Source organism: Balaenoptera musculus, chromosome 2 (genome assembly GCF_009873245.2).
Source record: "Balaenoptera musculus isolate JJ_BM4_2016_0621 chromosome 2, mBalMus1.pri.v3, whole genome shotgun sequence".
NCBI lineage: Eukaryota > Metazoa > Chordata > Mammalia > Artiodactyla > Balaenopteridae > Balaenoptera > Balaenoptera musculus.
In genome coordinates, this window is record NC_045786.1 from 144,683,295 (window position 1) to 144,704,355 (window position 21,061).

General features: G+C 43.7%; 1 protein-coding gene across 1 annotated transcript in view; it reads right to left on the reverse strand.

Moving 5' to 3' along the window:
- Nucleotides 1-21,061, reverse strand: part of MAP3K9 (mitogen-activated protein kinase kinase kinase 9) — a 73,854-nt gene that overhangs the window by 23,114 nt on the left and 29,679 nt on the right. The window contains exon 3 of the mRNA XM_036843171.1: nucleotides 3,718-3,898. Coding sequence (XP_036699066.1) covers nucleotides 3,718-3,898 — 181 coding nt within the window. The remainder of the gene's footprint in view (nucleotides 1-3,717; nucleotides 3,899-21,061) is intronic.

Consider the following 21,061-nt stretch of genomic DNA (forward strand, 5'->3'; position numbering starts at 1 on the left):
CTGGGGAAACATATCTGAGCATTGCCTCCTGCCTCCTTGCTTGGTCCCCTTGCAATAAATCCTTTTTCTCTCTGCAAAAGACCGCTGCCTCGGTGTTTGGTCTTTCCATTGTACAGCGGGAAGGAAGTCCACTTGCTTGGTCATAACAGAGTAAGTATGTATTCAACAAACATTTCTTGGAGGAATAAATGCATTACAAGTCAGTCTGGGAACCAGCTTTGTCCCGAGTTCCTAGACATGCTTTGGCCCTCTTGGGACAGGCTGCTGGGTCCCAGGCATGGTGGGCCAATCATCCTGGAAGAGGGTGCCCAAAGCGCAGGAGTAAGAGTATATAGATGGTGACGTGGGTACAAGCACAGAGTTTCAAGAGACACATATCTAGTTCAGATCACAGCTTTACCTCTACCACCTGGGTGAACCTAGGCAACTGATTTCAATCATCTAAGCCTTGGTTACCTCATCTGTAAAATGGAAATAATAATAGCTACTTTTGGAGTCATCTCCAAATTAAAGACAAACTTCTTGCCATGGATAAGCTCTCTTTCCCCTTTTCTGTGGGATATAATTATTCTGAAGTCACTTTCACTCAGATGTAACCATTCAGAAAAGAATAACACACCGAGGGACGCTGAAAGGACCTGAGTTCCTGAATGATCTCAAGGTGCAAAGCTGCCCCACCAGCCCAGACAGGCTGGACTACTCTTGAAAAAGAAGTACATTTCTACCATCAGTAGGTCTCTTTGCAATAGCAGCTTAGCTTAATTAATACATTAACTAATCTCATTAGCCTACAGTCAAGCAATGAAAGTGTAGGTTGAAGCATACGAAATTGCTGCTTTTGTGGGTGAAAAACAGTTGAATATCAGGATACAGCTCAACCTAATGAGATCTAGTCAGATATTTTAACGAAAGGAAAACTCTTTTCTTCACAATAGGTACTTCACCCATAATTAATGTGTAGTGAAATAAGATTCAATATACAGAAGCTATAAAACATCATTGAAAGAAATTAAAGGTCTAAATAAATAGGAAGATATCGCATGTTCATGGATTGAAAGACAATATTATTTAGATGGCAATACTCCCCAAAGTGATCTACAGATTTAACATAATCCCTATCAAAATTCTAGCTGCCTACTTTTCAGAAACTGACAAAATGATCCTAAAATTCGTATGGAAATTGAAGAGATTAGGAATAGCCAAAATAATCTTGAAGAAGAAGAAAGTTGGAAGACTCACACTTCCTAATTTCAAAACTTAGTACAAAGCTACAGTTCTTAAAACAGGTGGCACTGGCATAACGATCTATTGACATAGATCAATGGAGTAGAATTGAGAGTCCAAAAATAAACTCTTTCATTTGTGGTGAACTGCTTCTTGACAGGGATGCCAAGACAATTCAATGAGGAAAAAAACAGTCTTTTAAACAAATGGTGCTGGGACAACTAGATAGCCACATGTAAAAGAATGAAGTTGGACTCCTATATCACACCACATACAAAAATTAGGTCAAAATGGAACAAAACGGAACAAAATGGACCTATATGTAAGAGCTAAAATTACAAAACTCTTAGAAGAAAACATACGTATAAAACTTCATGACTTGGTTTCTTAGATATGACACCAAAAGCACAAGCAATCAAAGAAAAAACTGATAAACCCAACGTCGTCAAAATTAAAAATGCTTGTGTTTCAAAGGATATCATCAAGAAAGTGAAAAGAAAACCCACAGAATGGGAGAAATTATTTGCAAATCATGTATCTGATAAGGGACTTGTATCTGGAATAGATAAAGAACCCTTTCAACATAAAAATGGAAGGACATATAACCCAATTTTAAAATTGGCAAAGGATTTGAACAGATATTTATTCAGAGAAGATATACAAATGGCCAATAAGCACATGAAAAGATGCTCGATGTCATTAGTCATTAGGGAAACACAAATCAAAACCACAGTGAGATACCACTTCACATCCACTAGGATGGCTATAATAAAAAATAACAAGTGTTGAGAGGATGTGGAGAAATTGGAACCCTCATGTGTTGCTAATGGTAATGGCCGTGGTAAAAAACTGTCTGGCAGTTCCTGAAAAAGTTAAATATAGAATTACCATATGACTCAGAAAATTTCACTCCTAGGTGTATACACAAGAGAATTGAAAACATATGTTCACACAAAAGCATGTACACAAATGTCCATAGCAGCATTACTTACATTAGACAAAAAGTGAAACAACCCAAATGTCCATCAACTAAAGAACAGAAAAACAAATTGTGGTATACCCATATGATGCAATATGATTCAGCTATTAAAAGAATGAAGTTCTGAAAAACATATATGAAGCCTGAAAACATTATGCAAGTGAAAAAAACCAGTCACAGAAGACCACATACTGTATGATTCCATTTATATGAAATGTCCAGAATAGGCAAATCCATAGCGACAGAAAGTAAATTAGTGGTTGCCAGGGAGTAGGGGTAGGGGTAGGGGGTATTAGGGAATGACTACTAATAGGTATTGAGGGTTTTTTTGAGTGATAAAAAATATTCTGGAAATAGTTAGTGGTTGTCATGGGTTGAATGGTGGCCCTGAAAAGATATGTCCATGTCCTAATACCCAGAATCCTTATTTGGAACACAATCTGTCTGCCCCAGAGTCTCTGGAGAGAGTATGGCCCTGCTGACACCGATTTCAGACTTCTGGCCTCTAGACTGTAAATTTCTATTGCTTTAGGCCACCAGGTTTGTGGTAATTTGTTACAGCAGCCTTAGGAATCTAATAACAATGATGATCAGTGTAATACATTGTAAATTTACTAAAAATCACTGGCTTATATATTTTAAAAAGTGCACTTTTCAGTATGTGAGTAATATCTCAATAAAGCTGTTATTTAAAATATACACACACACACAGAAGCTCACTTTACAACACACTGAGAAGCAACAACTTCATAGATGAATACGATGATAATCTACAGTCCTTTCTTCTGCATATCAAGGTGAGGCTACTGTCTCACAGTCATAAGGATGCTTACTCTGTAGATGCTCATCCTCCCATCAGCGGGAAAAAGATTTTTAGATCCATGACCTTGTGACCTCTTGGGCTGACATTCACTAAGGGGAACGGTTGGTCTAATCTTTGACTCTGCAATTCTGGGTGCATGCTTGAGACTTATCTTTTCCCATTTCTATATCAGTGCTCAACAGGCAAGACAGAGCCTTGACTAAAAGCTTAACTGGATAACTGGAAAGGATAATTTCCAGCCCACTCAGAAAAAAGAGACAGCACAAACAATACTCATCAGCTGAAGGGCTTATAGTGAGAACAAGTCCAACAGTAACAGCCACGGTTGCTGAGGAAGCCAGGGTGACTGTGGGGAAGGTCTCCAGGAGTGTCTGGGTACCCTCACCACCCTAGAGGTCAGTACACACTGCCCCTAGAATCTCCTGGTCCTTCCTAGGGAGCAATCACCAACACAAAGGGGTCTACATAGAGGTGGTACTTGCCCCATAGCACTGGGGGGATTTCTGGCAGAGGAAGGTGTTAGAAACTGTCCTTTGGCAACGTGGGATTTAGTGTAGAGTGCTCTGAAGGGGTCACCTAGACCTACTTGGGGTGCCTGGGATTCTACGCAACCTCAATTCTCCAAGTCCTGAAGCATCTGTGCAGCCAAAATAGATCTGGGGAGCGCTGACCCTGCACCTCTGGACCTTACCTCCACACGTCGCTGCCTTTGGAAAACATGGAGGCACGAATGACTTCAGGTGCCATCCAGGCATACGTCCCTGCTGCGCTCATCTTGGTGGTTCGGTGCCATTCCCGAGCCAGGCCAAAATCGGTGATCTTCAGAACCTTTTTGCTCAGGTCTCCGTTCTCCACCTTCTGGAGGATCAGTACTGGGCAAGGAAAGGAATACAGAAGAAACCAGAGTCTGCGTTAATCACAGGGAAACCACACAATACAGAGCCCTCCTGCCATCCTCTTGTCCTCTCCTGCAGGCTCCATCATGTGGCTACCATGGGTGGGTGGTGGGAGCCACCATCCTTAAACACCTAGGGTGCATCCATTTTGGTGCCAAGTATTTTACAGGCATTATCTTCAACCCTCACAACAACCTTATGAGGTACGTACTATTGCCATCGCTGATCTACATACAGATGAGGAAACTGAGATGCAGCACCACTAAATAAATTTTCCAAGGCCACTCAACTAATAAGCCAGGACTGAAACCCTGGCAGCCTGGCTCGAGAGCCTTCCCTGTTGCCATGACACCATACGGCCCACTCATACCCTACGAAAGAAGAGCCGTGGGGTCACAGCCTACCCTTCCGAGGAGCGGCTACCCGGCCTTCCTGACTTCCAGGCCACCGCTGGGCTTTAAGCACTCTCACAGCACCAGGAGTGGAGGTGCCTGCTGGGCTTTTTAAGGTTTCCGACAGTGTCTCAACAGTTTCCATGAACCTCTCCACGTTACTTTATTTAAAGTCTTAAGAAAGCATGTCTCAGTTTCAGGTGTACAACATTGTTAACCAACTATACTCCAATATAAAATAAAAATTAAAGGAAAAAAAAGCATGTCTTTTGGGCAGAGATACTCCCTTAATCCAGGAACTCGCCAGCACCCACTGGGGAGTGGCTGACAGGTTGGAGGTCAGAGGGCACACACTCTGATGCTCACCCACATGACGGCTCCAGCGTGAAGCATGCCCTTGTGGGAGCCAATCTCCCCCAAAAGAGCGAAAACGCTCACTGACTAAAGTGCTGTAAGCAAAGGCCAGGAACTCTGCCTGAGTCGGCAGCTAGCGAGCTCCTGGGATATGAGGAAGCCGAGCCTCCATTTCCACAGGTGGGATGGTTCCCAGGGCCCTGGGTCAGCACCACCTCTGTGGGCCAGACGCTGAGCCACCGGGAGTTCAGAGCTCTGTACACGGGATTTCAGGGAAGGAAGGAAAATTCTCTCTGCCGTTCAAGTCTAAATGGGGAGAGTGGGGTAAGGGGGGCGGATTTCAGGGCAAGAGCCGCAGGGCGTCCCTCAAGTCACACGACGGTACTTTTCTCTTCCTGCCCCCCCCAAACCCCGCCCCGGCACACGTCCACTGAAGTGTTACATAATGAAAGGACGTGGGCCAAAGATCTCTACGTCCTACGTGCTTCCCAGAAAATCAGCAGTAAAGAGGGATTACAAGCAGCTATAGGGCTGGAAGCATAAAAGAAGTCAGTGCCAGCCACTCCCTAGATCTAATGGACTAAGTCTCCTTCCTCCACACCCTCTCCCCTCCTCCCCTGACACACCCCACCCACTCCAAGCTTCCAGCATCCTGATTGGGTCCAAGCCTCTAAGAGCTTGGGCAGATTAAAACAAACAAGCAAAAAACAACTTCCTACATCTCATCTAATCACAAAAATCTTTCCAGATTCTTCTGTGCCTCTCTCCCCTTCTCTGCGGGTAGACAGATAACAGACTGACATGCACTCAGACTGCTGGGGAAGTGGCACCACAGAAACCCACCATGCCCTCTGCAGTGGCAGCAACCAGCTGCTGAGCATTTCCCGGGGTCACCCTTAAACCGAGGATTCAGAGAGAGCCCTTCCCCTTACAGATCTAATGGGGTTCAGTCCTGTCACCCGAGGCCTCTAGGTGGCTGGGACAGGGTGAGGTAGGAGGAGGGTAACAGTTTCACGATGCTGTATGGGTCCAGCTGAGCTTTCTCAGAGCCTCTGCGGGACAGGGAAGGCAGAGAGGTTTAGATTCTGCGACAGGAAACTGGTTTTTAGAAATGGGATGGCATACTGAAGATGATTTTTAAAATACATCAGTCTGTCAGATGGCTTAAGAGGGATGGCCGAAAGATGAAGACAAGAACCAGCCCAGGGGCAGTTTGTCTAAACTGGAATGCATTTAGACAGTGCACGTCCAGCCCAGTTCCACCTAATCTCCATGACTCCCTGATGCCTTACATCCAGCTGACCTCAAACATTTATCACAACAGGATAAATGTCCCTGAAGGCATCTGAGTTAGAAAGCCCTGGCCTAGGGGTCCTGCCCCCAGCAAAGGAGAGCGGCTATAATCCTGGCAGCTAGTAATTCTGGCAGATGGTTACAGCCAATGATTCTCAAGAACAGTGTCCTGAAATACTGATATCTACCAAGTATGCATTACTATTAACAATTAAAGCAACAAAGTTTGTGAAAGCTTTACTTTTTTTTTTTTGGAGATTTTAAAAATTGAGATGAAATTCACATAACATGAAATTAACCATTTTAAAGTGAACAATCCAGTAGCATTTAGTACATTCACAACGTTGTACAACCATCCTCTCTACCTAGTGCCAAAACATTTTCATCACCCCCAAAAAGGAAATTCCATACCCATTAAGCATTATTCCCCATTCTCCCCTCTTCCCAGCCTCTGGCAACCACCAACCTGCTTTCTTTCTCTATTGATTTACCTATTCTGCATATTTCATATAAATGGAATCATACAATATGTGACACATCTGGTTATTTCACTTAGCATCATGTTTCCAAGGTTCATCCACATTGTTGCTCATACCAGCACTTTACTCCTTTTTCTGACTGCATAATATTCAATCATATGTATATACCACTATTTGTTTCTCCTTCTGTCCATTGACAGACATTTGGCTTGTTTCCCTCTGTTGATTACTGTGAATCTGCTATGAACATGTGTACATGTATACTTGTTTGAGTACCTGTTTTCAATTCTTTAGGAGTGGAATTACTAGGTTATATGGTAATTCTATGTTGAACTTTTTGAGGAATCACCAAACTATTTTCCACAGCAGCTGAACCATTTTACATTCCCATTAGCAATGTATGAAGGTTCCAATTTCTCCACATCCTCACCATACTTGTCATTTTCCTTTTTCTTTTTCTTCTTATTATAGCCATTCTAGTGGATGTGAAGTGGTATCTCACTGTGGTTTTGATTTGCATTTCCCTAATGACTAACAGCGTTGAGCATCTTTTCATGTGCTTTTTGGCCATTTGTATGTCTTCTTTGAAGAAATGTCTGTTGTTTTGTTGTTGAGTTATGAGTTCTTTATGAGTTCTTTATATACGCTGGATACTAGACCCTTATCAAATATGTGATTTGCAAATATTTTTCCCTCTCTGTAGGCTGTCTTTTTACTTACTTGATAATGTCCTTTGATGTACAAAAGTTTTTAATTTAGATGAAGTCCACTTTATCTATTTTTCCTTTTGTTGCTCATACGGTACTTTTGATGTAATACCAAAGAGCTGTCAAATTCAAGTTCATGAAGATTTGCCCCTATGTTTTCTTCTAAGAGTGTTACGGTTTCAGCTCTCATATTTAGGTTGTTGATCCGTTCTTCGTTAATTTTTGTATATCATATGAGATAGGGGTCCAACGCCATCCTTTTGCGTGTGGATATCCACTTTTCCCAGTACTGTTTGTGAAAGGGGAAAGCTTTACTTTTTAAAACAGAGTGGAGCATAGTTCTTTCCAGACATGCTTTCCTGGGTAGGAGAGAAAGGTTATATTCACAGCAGCTTACTTATCTGTACCACTGCTGTGAGCCCATTCCAAGCTTCTACCGCTGACAAACAGCTGCAGCAGTAACAAACTATTGTGCTTTACTTCTTGGAAAACTTAAGGGTGTTTTATCAAAATCTGGTGAAGTCCATGAAAGTGTATTGTGTAAACCTCCCCTTTCATGGGGGGGCAGTGGAACAAATGCTGAAAACTAACAAATCCAAGTCAAGAGGGACCCAGCCAGGATAAGACAAAGAGGGAGAAAAAGATGCATTTGAACTAAAATCTTAGTGATTAACCAGATATAGGGGCTTGATGGAGAAGGGAGACATCTCCTGCCTTTCAGACATGGATGAGAAGTAGAATGGTAGTGCCCTTGACTGAGAAGTTGAAAGACAAAGCCCATTTGAGGAAACCAAGTTCAGTCTGGGACATAATGGATTTAGGGTGACAGTAACAAGAGTCAGTACAGAACAGAAAAAAGAAAAAAAAAAAAAAAAAAGAGCAGACAATCTAAATCCCAGCCTTGACATTTTCTCTGTAACCCTGGGTAAGTTTCATAGACTCTCCATCTCTATTCCTGCTTCTATAAAATGGGGATAAAGATTAAAGGCAATACAGTAATAAAGCACCTAGCAGAATGCCTGACACATAATTAGGAACTCAGGACATTACAGCCATCATTACTACTCTTACGATTAAGTGTCTCATACATAAGTGGAAACCATGGGACTCCAAGTTCAAGGTATTGAGAACCTTGGTAGGAAGCCTGGCAGGCCCTGACACATAATAACCATGTAATAAATTTTTACTGTATAAATAAATGGAATGGTTGATTAAATAATAATGATAGCTACCCATTATTGCTCATTTACTATGTACAGGCATGGTGTTTCACAGATATTGCATTTTTTACAAATTGAAGGTTTGTGAGAACCCTGCACTGAGCAAGTCTATTGGTGCCATTTTTCCAACAGCATTTGCTCACTTCCTGTCTCTGTGTCACATGTGGTAATTCTCACAATATTTCAAACTTTTTCATTATTATTACGTTTGTTATGGTGATCCGTGATCTTTGATCTTACTCTTGTAATTGTTTTGGGGAACCACAAACCATGCCCACATAAGATGGCAAACTTAATCAGTAAATGCTGTGTGTGTTCTAACTGCTCCACCAACTGGCGGTTTCCCCATCTCTCTTCCTCTCCTCGGGCCTCCTTATTCCCTGAGACACAACAATATTGAAATTAGGCCATGTAATAACCCTACTATGGTTTCTAAGTGTTCAGGTGAAACTCTCTCACTTTAAATCAAAAACTAGAAATGATTAAGCTTAGCAAGCAAGGCATGTCAAAAGCCAAAAAAGGCCAAAAGCTAGGCCTCTTGTATCAGTGAGTCAAGTTCTGAATGTAAAGGGAAAGCTCTTGAAGGAAATTAAAAGTGCTGCTCCAGTGAACACACAAATGATAAGAAAGCAAAACAGCCTTAGTGCCAATATGGAGAAAGTTTTAGTGCTCTGGATAGAATATCAAACCAGCCACAACATTCCCTTAAGCCAAAGCCTAAACCAGAGCAAGACCCTGACTCTCTTCAAATCTATGAAGGCTGAGAGAGGTTAGGAAGCTGCAGAAGAAAAGTCTGGAGCTAGCAGAGGTTGGTTCAAGAGGTTTAAGGAAAGAAGCCATCTCCATCACATAAAAGTGCAAGGTGAAGCAGCAAGCGCTGCTGTAGAAGCTGCAGCAAGTTATCCAGAGATCTAGCTAAGATCACTAATGAAGGTGGCTCCACTAAACAACAGATTTTCAGTGTAGATGAGACAGCATTCTATGGGAAGAAGATGCTACCTAGGACTTTCATAGCTAGAGAGGAGAAGTCAATAGCTGACTTCAAAGCTTCAAAGGACAGGCTGATTCTCTTATTAGGGGCTCATGCAGCTGGTGACTTTAAGCTGAAGCCAATGCTCATTTACCATTCCAAAAATCCTAGGGCCCTTAAGAATTATGCTAAATTTACTCTGCCTGTGTTCTCTAAATGGAACAACAAAGCCTGGATGACAGCACATCTGTTTATAACATGGTTGACTGATTACTTTAAGCTCACTGTTGAGACCTACTGCTCAGAAAAAGACTCCTTTCAAAATATTACTGCTCACTGACAATACACGTGGCCACCCAAGAGCTGTGATGGAGATGTACAATGAGATTCTTGTTGTTTTCATGCCTGCTAACACAACATCCATTCTGCACCCCGTGGATCAAGGTGCAACTTGGCCTTTCAAGTCTTAAAACTATTTAAGAAATACATATCTGGGGCTTCCCTGGTGGCGCAGTGGTTGAGAATCTGCCTGCCAATGCAGGGGACACGGGTTCGAGCCCTGCTCTGGGAAGATCCCACATGCCGCGGAGCAACTGGGCCCGTGAGTCACAACTACTGAGCCTGCGCGTCTGGAGCCTGTGCTCCGCGACAAGAGAGGCCGCGACAGTGAGAGGCCCGCGCACCGCGATGAAGAGTGGCCCCCGCTCACCGCAACTGGAGAAAGCTCTCGCACAGAAACGAAGACCCAACACAGCCATAAATAAATAAATAAATAAATAAATTTATTAAAAAGAAAAAAAAAAAGAAATACATTTCTTAAGGCTATAGCTGCCATAGCGATTCTGATGGATCTGAGCAAAGTCAACTAAAAACCTTCTGGAAAGGATCAACATTCTAGATGCCATTAAGAACATTCATGATGTTCAAAATATCAACATTAACAGGAATTTGGAAGAAGTTGGTTCCAACCCTCATGGATGACTTTGAGGGGTTCAAGACTCGAATGGAAGAAGTAACTGCAGATGTGATGGAAACAGCAACTAGAATTAGAAGTGGAGCCTGAAGATGGGACTGAATTGCTGCAATCGCATGATAAAACTTTAACGAATGAGGAGTTGCTTCTTAGTGGATGAGCAAAGAAAGTGATTTCTCGAGACGGAATCTACTCCTGGTGAAGATCACTGAAATGACAAAGGTAGAATATTACATAAAACTTAGTTGATAAAGCAGCTGCAGGGTTTGAGAGGACTGACTCCAACATCAAAAGAAGTTCTACTATGGGTAAAAGGCTATCAAAAAGCACTGTATGCTATAGAGAAATCATTTGTCTATAGATGAGAAATAAGAGTCAATCAGTGCAGTAGACTTCACTGTCTTATTTTAAGAAGTGGCCACCCTGATCAGCCAGCAGCCCTCAACACTGAGGCAAGATCCTCCACCAGCAAAAAAATATGACTCACTGAAGGCTCAGATGCTGGTTAACATTTTTTTAGCAATAAAGTATTTTTAATTAAGGTATGTACAGTTTTTTGTGGACATAATAGACTACACTCAATAGACTACAGCATAGTGTAAACATAACTTTTATATGCACTGGGAAACCAAAAAATTCATGTGACTTGCTTTATTGCAATACTCACTTCATTATGGTGGTCTAGAAGCGAGCCTGCAATATGTTCAAGGAATATGCCTGTAGTGGCTTGATGCCCTTTTCATGATGTATGTAAAGAGCTTGACAACCATCACCTTAGTTAATCCTTAAACCAACCCTATGAAGTAGGCATAATTATTTTCCCTATTTTACTCATGCTGAAACAGACACAGAAAGGTTAAGTCATTTGCCCACAGTTAGTGAGGGTTGGAGATGGACTCCAAAGCCAGATGTCTCTTCACATGCTGTGCCATCCAGAGGACAGAAAGGAATCCTATGAGTCTTTAAGGTTTAGCTCAATTTCCACCCGGTCCCTAACACTGTCATTAATCAACTAGTCTTCACTGCTCTCCTTGTTCGTGAAGTACTCCTTCAGCACCCCAAACCAGTACCATACAATTTAACACTATCTGCTTCTTTTAATTATTCCCAACTGCTGCATGTACATGTCTCATCGTTTCCTCTAGAATGTGATGGAATACGACTCCTAGACGGCAGAAACCCCATTCTCTTTCTTCTGGAACTCATACCATCCCCCTCCAGGAACCAAGCAGAGGACCAGGCTCTCTGAAAGAAATGACCCTTCACCGGTTACTCATTTCACTGAAGTAGTCACCGCGCATCTTCTCAGACTATCCACTTCCCCATTCTATTGTTGCCAGGACTGGGGCGGGGGGGCATCCCTCCAACGTTATCCAACCCTGAGGCACTAAGGGAAGCTGGGTGGGTACCAGGCAAGACAAGGAGACTGGAGAAAGAGGGATACCTCGGCCAGGGTTACTAGTGACTACACATCCTGCTGGTGTCAGGTGGGGTGGGGGGACACAAGGAGAGATAAGCTAGAGATTTTTGTCCTTAAGGGCCCCCTACATGCTGTATGGAAAGATACCCGACAAAACTGAGTATCACGTTAAGATAACATGTGCTTCAATCAAGGGCCCACTTTTTTACTAGAAGCAGTAAGATAATCACAGTTTTCCAAACCTCAGTAACACAAGGACACTATTTCCAGATCAGGCCACCACCTATATACCATTTACTTAGTATTCTTCTTTAAAATGACTTTTAAAAAATTATGAAAAGAAGAAATTTTATATCATTATTCTAAGTGGAAAGAACAAATATCCTCCTAATGTCAGGTAACCTGTACAAATAAATAAAACGAGAACCAGAATAAATGTCATTAAGTTTCAGTAGATCATGCTACTACTCAAAGTCCTGAGCCTAAGGCCAGCTGCCTCTGTTAGAAAGAAAAGATTACAAGGGTTAGAGAGGAATAAAGGCAAACCAGCACCAAAACGAATCTTGATCCTCCATGAATATAGAGAGGGTGAATGACTTTCTATGGAATTCGATGTTATCTAACACAGACCACCTAAAAGGACCTCAAGGCCACCCCCTGCTAGGACAACAGAGGGAGAAATGAGTCAGGCAGGGGTGGCCACAGAGGGCTTTGTGAGTCTGACCTAGTATCATTTAGCTGGAGGCCAGGCTCTCAAAACTTGGCATAACTGAGGAGACTCCCATATGTCCTAATGGTAAATTTAGCTTTGGTTGATGATTTATCATTTTGAGATTTCTTATTAATTATTCATCTCCATTAGCACAAAGGGCTCTGATTTGCTAAATGCTCACCTTGGCACCAAGGTTCCCACATCCCCAGGCCTTCATTTGGCCCCAATGATTCAACATCATCTCTCCCAGATTAAGCAATAGGTCTAACTCTGTTTTGAGGGCTGTGTCTTGCTTGGTTTAGTCTTTTTTTTTTTAAGTTTACTGTCAAAGGTATATACACATAAAAGAGTGTATAAAAAACACATGATTTAAAGAAAATAAGATGAAAACCCATGACTCCATCCAGTCCCTTAGAAGCTCCACATGTTCCTCTCCCTCACATCCCTTTCCCTCTCCCCAGACATCTCACAATCTTGACTTCTGTTATTTATCCCTTTACCTCACTTTGTCATCTTATCACCTATGTATACATCCATAAATTAAGATATTGCTTAGTTTTGTAAAAGTGAGTGACAAGCACAGATGTAGCTGTGTATACTAGTTTCCTAGGGCTGCCTAACAAATTAACACAAATGTGGTGGCTTAAAACAACCGAAATCTACTGTCTCTCAGATCTGAAGGCAAGAATTCTAGTCTAAACTCAAGGTGTCGGCCATGGCCATGCTACCTCCAAAGGCTGCAGGGAGAATTCTCCCTTGCCTCTTCCAGCTCCTGTTGGCTGCCAGCAATTCTTGGTGTTCCCCAGCTTAGGGCAGCATAACTCCAATCTCTTCACTGGCCATCTGCCCTCTGTGTCTGTCTCTGTTCTTCACATGGCATTTCCATCGCTATGTGTCTGTATCCAAATTTCCCTCTTCTCATAACGACATCAGGCATTGGACGAGGTCCAGTCCTTATCCAGTAGGACCTCATCTTCACTTGATTACAAAGATCCTATTTCCAAATAAGGTCACCTTCACAGGTTAGAACTTCATCATGTCTTTTTCAGGGGGACACAATGCTACCCACAATACAGTAATAATACTGCCTTTGCTAGATGAAGGCTCTCAAGGAAATAAGCTAAGCACAGCGTCTGGCCATGGTCCCAGAGAGCTGACTAGAGCCCTTTCTGGGAAAGTCAGTAAGCAAGATCATATATGAGTGCTAGAAAAACTGCATAGATGACCACAGTGGGGACATTTGGCAGCAGGGAACTGTGGGGAGAGATGCAGATACTGGACATCCATCAGAAATTTGGTTGGGGAGTGGGCTCCCTGTATTTTCTGTTTCTAAATTCACTCGGGTTCTTGGGGTTGGGCAAAGAAAACACTTCTGTCTATCCAGTCAACAGGACAAAGAGCTTCATCAGCACATGAGCAAGACAGCCAAATACAGAGAAGAATCCTGACCAGGCTCCCCAGGTAGTCATTCCTCAGGTTAAATTGATGGAACACCGGCAATAGGTGAGTTGGTGATGAGAGTCCTGAGTCACACTACCGGATCCTAAACTGCCCCCCTCTATGTCCGATGCACAGCTGCTCTCCTGGGGTCTCCTTTCACAGTCCTCAGGGGTTTCCCTTCATCTATCTCCCATGTCCTGTACCCCACTTTCTCTTTCTGCTGTTTTCTTCTCTTACTTTGGTGATATGCATTCTCCAACAGCTCTTTAGAAAGAATGCATGGAAGGTACATTTTTTTTGTTAGAAAATGTCTACATTCCACCCCCATACTTGGCATAAAAATGATTGGAGATTTTCCTTCATCATTTTGAAGGCATCATGCATCAATTTCTTGCTTCCAACATTGCAGTTAAGGAGCCCCGAGCCATTTTGCTTTCTGATGCTCTGTATGTGACATGTCTTTTTCTTTTGGGAAATTTTTAGTCTCTTCTTAATCCCCAGTGTTCTGAAATATCAAAGGAATAGGAATGTGCCTTGGGTGGGGACTTTGTGAGTACTTTCAAATCTGAACATTCATGCTCTTCAGTTACAGGGAATTTTCTTGAAGTATCTTACTGTTACTTTCCTCCCCTATATTTCTCTGTTTTCTCTCTCTCTAGAACCTCTATTATTTAGGTATTAGTCTTTCTTTACTGGTCCTCCAGTTTTCTTATCTTTTCTCCTCTATTTTTCATCTTTTTTTTTTTGATATTCTTTCTGAGATGTCATCACTTTGTCTTCTAACCCTTCTATTGGGTTTCTTCTCATTTCCCCTATCATGATTGTAATCTCTAATGGACCTCTTTTTTGTTCTCTGAATTTTTTTTTCAGTTGAGTGGCAAGAACACATGTAGCTGTGTAATGCCTGTTTTTGTAATACGGGCACATCCTTTCTTTTACCTGAGCATATTACTAATGGCTCTTTTTTTTATTTCTTTGTTTCTCCCAGTGCAGTGTGTCTCAGCTGCTTTTTCTATTTGTGCTTTGGTCTCTAATGCACTTTTGCTCAGAGTGCATTACTGTACTCCTTGACTGTCTGCTCATGATCAAGAACCAAATTGGGCTTATGCTTTAAAAAGGAAGCCCTTATGTTTCAAAGGTACATACTGAAATATTTACCCAAAAAAATATAATGTTGCAGATGTCCTTCAAAATAATCAAGGGTGGAAATGAGTGGGGTGACCGAAGAGACGAGATTACCCATGAGTTGGTCATTATGGAAACTGCCTGAGTACACGGGGGTTCATTATGCTGTTTCTCCTTCCTTGTGTGTGTGTTTTCCATAAAAATAAGTTTGAGCAGGGGATGGGGGCAAGGAGTGAGGGATCAAAAGCTAACTAGAACCTCTAAGCACATAGGAGGCATCTGTCAACTTCGAGCTTCCCTGTAGGGAGAGCCAGGGAAGCCTAGACAAGAACACCTGCGGTCATTCTGTTGAGGTGGTCAAACACACTTCCAACTGCAGGAAAATAAAGGTCTGGCTGCCAGTGTGCTGGGAATCAAGTGGGGGGGAGGGCCGAGGTGGTTGCAGGCTTCAGTATGTAAACAGTTGTCTCATCGCTCCATTTTTAAAATAAAGTCCCCATACCCATACCCTGTGCCTGTGTCCCCCAGTCCAGAAACCGTTTTCCTCTTCCAAAAGGAAAGGCAGTCAGGTGGCTGCACGGTGTGGAGGAGGAATGCATTTCATATCATTGTTACCTGACCCTTTTTTAGCACCCCCTTCACTCCAGTTCTGGAGGTACCTGATGCTGCCACTTCCTAGACTTTTAGGGATTCTGTGATATAAATTCATTCTTTGCTTTCCTCACTGTCAGGTTAAAATTCTCTTTCTCAAACGTCCTAAGTTAGTTACGGTTCATCTACCTGTTTTCCAGCTTCTAAAACTTCGCTACTGTTGTCTGCTCTGCTGTTGGCCTTGTGAGTTCCTGTAGTTCTAGCTGGGTTTTAAGAGAGACCACAAGCAGAGGTAGTATTTGTATGTGTTCAGCCTGCCATCCCAGCCCAGATCCTGCCTTTGGTTTCGTTTGTTTGCTGGGGTAGGGAGAAGGAAACTGATGTAGTCTGTACCCAAAGGTATCCTGCAGGGGCTTCCAGCTTTCCTTGGCTTGGTTCTTCTATCTCTCCCAGTTGGAGAAATCTGTCCTCTCGCTTGCTCCTGTCAAAGCTCAGAGTTCAGCCACCAGATGTACGTCACAGCATCCTCTCCCACCTTAACCAGAACAATCTCTGAGCTTCAACAAGGCAGAAAGGAAAAAGAAACAGATGAAGACCCAGAACGCCTGGGTTCTTCTGGCTTCAGCACTGTGCGATCTTCACCAGGCCCCTGTGCCCCCATCTCTGACATTCTCAGAGCCTATAATTCCCTGAAAGCTGTGGTGGTCTCTCCTGGGGTCAGCCAAGCTCCACCACCCACCTGAGCTGAAGGACAGCCACACTCAAGGGCGAAGAGGAGTTAGGCCAAATGATTCTACCCCAGAGAAAAGCTCCACTCACCAGACACAGCCAGGCCTTAGGGTGCCTGAGTCAGCACTGGAGACGCTTGCTTCCTGCAGCCCATTGCCTACAGTGGAGGTGGGAAGACGACCTTGGGCTCCAGCCCCACCCAGCAGCCCAGGGTACCAACAGGCCAGCAGTAAGCACACAGCAGACCCTCTGTGGTGCTGAATCAGCCAGAGCCACACAGAAGAGCCTCACTCATGGGCCACTAGCATCCAGTGAGAGCACGGCCAACATCCAAGCCCCAGCCTCTCCTGTGCCCTGGCCCTCAGCCCACTGTCCCTCCAGGCAAGACCAAGAGAGGCCAGACAGACTTGCTTGCCCAGGCAAATGATTCACCGCCTAGACTTCTTGACTCTGCGCCTCAGCAGAGGTGTGGTGCTGCCATGCCGGCAGCTGCCGAGGACCCCGCCGCGTTCAGCACCGTCAGCAGAGCGGCGCTGAGCCAGCACAGAACACCGTGCTTCCCGACAAACATCTGGGCACAGGCAGCCACAAATCCCTGTCGGAAGAACTACGGAAAGGCGGAGAGAACCGGGTGGCTGGGGATTTAGGTTCCACCCCCTCTTGGTAAAGAAGAGGAAACCAAAGTTAATGGATGTGTGCGATGCACTCCCGGCAAAGCCAGAGAACCCTCGGTACAATGAGTGACCTTGTCCTATGACCCAGAGCCAGGGCAAAGCTGAACTGTAATGACCTCCCTTTCTGGGCCTGTAACCTGAAGAGGCATAATAGGTGCTCAATAAATACTTGTCCTGAATGAATGAATACAAACCATCCGCAAAGGTTTCTAATTAAGTCAGTTAAGGAGTGGCCCCCAAATACCCGTTTGAGGGCTGACTACACTGGCTTCACCAAAGAAGCTACGGCAATGATTCCTAATCTTTTAAAATATGTCCGTTCAGCTTACAAAATGTTATTATGATGGTAGATGTACTTTTAGTGTGTGTGGATTAAGAAAAAAACAATAACCAGAGCTCATGTTTAGGGGGGCCTTCATGTGTGCTGCAGCTGAGCTAAGTTATTTAAATGCATAATCTTTTTTTTTTTTTATAAATTTATTTATTTATTGGCTGTGTTGGGTCTTTGTTGCTATGCGCAGGCTTTCTCTAGTTGCGGCGAGCGGGGGCTACTCTTCGTTGCGGTGCGCGGGCTTCTCAATGAGGTGGCTTCTCTTTGTTGCGCAGCACGGGCTCCAGGTGTACGGGCTTCAGTAATTGTGGCACATGGGTTCAGTAGTTGTGGGGCACAGGCCTAGTTGCTCCGCGGCATGTGGGATCTTCCCGGACCAGGACTTGAACCCGTGTCCCCTGTACTGGCAGGCGGATTCTTAACCACTGCGCCACCAGGGAAGTCCTACGTGCATAATCTTATTTAATTCTCTCAACAATTCGGGAAGCCACTTCAGATGTGGAGAGTGAAATTCACAGAGGCTGGTCCACAGGTGCAAGAGGCAGGGTCAGGACACAACCCAGGTCTGGATGAAATCACAATGAGGGCCCAGGACCACCATGCTGTATTAAACACCCCGATGAAAAGTGCTTTTAAATGCATTTGTATTTTATCAACACAACAGCACCCACACACCTTTGAAAAACAGAAATAGGAATATTTACACTTTCTACAATGCATTTAGACTCAAAGGCACCTAGCAGTAGCCCCCTCCCCAGGGGTCTGCAGCCCCCCACTGGGAACTGCTGACCACAGTGCTGCCACTGGAAGACCGTTCTGCAAAAAACAGCCGGTAACCGTCCCTGAGGAAAGGATCCACCTGTCTCCCATCATCTCGCATCCAAGCAGGTGTCCCAAAGCCTCTGCCTCTAGAGGAGTGGATGGGAGAGCATCTCCAAGGAAGGGTTAAAAGAGAAGGACAGAGTCAGCAGCATTTGTGAGAAAGAGAAAACAAAGTGAAAACACAGCAGAAACGAACTGCTACTTTAGCAATCCTGGCAACGTATCATGAAAGGACTAACAAGGGATTAATGATAGGAAAAGAGCCTAAAATCTGCGACCTAGACCGCTAGTCGCCCTGCAGTGGTTACTCTCCCCTCCTCCCATAGTAATAGAACCCTCCATTTCAAGATGGGCACCTGGCCACGGATACCATTAACATTTCCCAGGCTCCTTGTTCCAAGGTACAGCCAAGTGACTGAAAAGTATCATGTGGCCGCTTTCTGTAACCTGTCTTGAAAGACATCAGCTCAGGGCCTTTGGCCCTTCTTTTCACCCCTTCCTACACTGTGCTGCCCAGAACATGAATGTGACAGCTGGAGCTACCATCTTGGACCAGGAGGAGAAGATCATGCCCAAAAGTTGGCAGAGCTATGGATGGGAAGGAGTGTAGGGCTCGTGGAACAGAGATGTCATGCCAACCATGGACTGTCTCCCATCCAACTTTTACATACAACAGAAAAACTTCTTATTTCAGCCACCGTTACTTTGGGTGTCTGTTTCTCATAGCTAACCTAATCTAACTAATACAAAGTTCAATTCCACTACTACAAAATCTCTTTATAGCAAAACAGAAGTAGACATATTATAATTGAAAATCTAAACCAAAAGCAATATTCCAGGCAATAAAATCTCCATAAGATATAGCCAAAGATTTGGACGGTCTCTCCAAGCTGCTATAAAATGATTCAACTTGAAACGTGTTTCAGCTGCGTATTTTTTTTTAAGTAGAATGTCATGTTCTATAATAAGTGTTTACTTAAATCCTTCCCCCCCAGAAGCCCACATGTATAGAGGGCCCATATGCATTGTGCTAAGTACAGAGTGTTCAAATATAAATTAAACCAGTACCGCCCCTCAAAAAGATCACTAGCCAAGAGGGAGATTCAGGGAGTAAGAAAAGCTAGAGCAGGAGGTCTTTATTTTTTATTATGAGCCTTGTGATATAATTTGGCTTGTTAAACTAGATAATGTACATGCACTACCTTAAAAATACGTGTAAAAGAGATGTAGTAGGCAATTTAATAATATATGTGACTATATTATAATAAAGTATTAGTATACCAAAGTACGTAATTTGATCATACTACTTTTTGTTAAGAATATGCTATCACATAGAAAAACATCTGAAGGATATATACCTAAATGCTATCAGTAGTTATCTCTGGGTACTGGGATTCCGGGTGACAAGTTTGTTTTTTTTTTGTGTTCATCTATATTGTTGAGATCGTCTAAAATAAACGTGTATTTTTTTTGGTTAAAATTTTTTAAAATTATGTCATTTAATAATAACAATAGCTACCACTTCTTGCATGCCTGCTCTGTCCCAGGTATAATACGAGGAACTTCACATACGTCACCTCATCCAGCCTTCATCGCAACTCTGCAAGGGGGGTAACATCCTCATTTTATAAATGGGAAAGCTGGGCTCAAAGGTTAAGTAACCTTTCCACATCCAGGCAGAGAGAGAGGCAGGAGGTGACTCTTGCCCGTGCTCCTTCCCCTATACCTTGCTGCCCCCTCCCCTCGGGGGTCCCAGGGTTTAATAGTTTCAGCTCTACAATACCTTGCATCTCCACAATGCTGGTCTCTCCTCTGCCACGGTGTATGAACCACATCTGCATTTGATGTGTCTTGGGGTGGGCTCAGATCATAAGTTAATTGGGCAGGCTGCTCACCTAATCCTATGTCCTGTATGGACAGAGCCACTGCTAAGAGTGGTTTTCTCTGTCAAGTTTATGGCTAATTCTCACTGGGAGGGACAAGGAGGGATAACGGTGTTCAGAGCTGAAGAAAACTGGCAGAGAAGTCCCGGAAGCTAGGGGTCAAACCTAATTCTACCTCTGAGTCCACTGTCCTTTCCACTAGAACCCTGAGGGTCTCTAAAACCAAACCGTTTGAGTATTGCTCTAGATCCTTCTAAGGAAGGGAACCAGCCCATTTACATTTAAGTGGGAGTGCTTTAGAAGTGAAGACTGTAAATACCTGAGGAGCTAGAAGACACTCAAACTAGGACAGCTTTGGCAAGGTGCAGTGGCAAAAGCTTGCTGGGGGGCAGCCTCTCACCAGCCTTAATTCAAGGCACAGGTGTGCTAAAAGCACTACGGCTGAGACAGTACATTAGCTTGAGGGTTGGGCGAAAGGTGCTGACGGCGGGCAGGACAAGTAACCCTCCTGCACCACCATTTTAGAAGTTGTGAGTTTTGCTTTGGGTCATACAGGCGGATCCTGCAAACTCAATACCACTGATCATCTTTAAGTCACAGCCCTCTAGATGGCATAGCTAGGCAAACCATCAGTAAGGTCAGTGGGAGAGCTGGGGAGAGAAAACTTAAATGTTCAGAAGTGTGAGGATAAGAACTCATAAAGCAGAGAAATCCTAGGATCCTGAAGTTCTGCTACCAACTGGGCCTTCATCCTCGAGACAGGTGTGTATCTGGTGCTAAGCAGTAGCAGGTGGGCCCAACACAGTTGTTCAGTGGAGCCCAAAACAAAATGTTCTCATTCCAGAATCTCCACTTCGATTTACAGAATCCTCTCCCATCAGCCCTTCAGCCACTAGGCTGTAAGGACTATGAAACACCCAAGACTGACCCATCTCTAACTTTCCACCCACCTCTAGGGCCCCTGGTGCTTGGCCCAGTGCGTATCTAACTATCCCTTTCACAGGGCAATCTTCAGTTCCTGCCC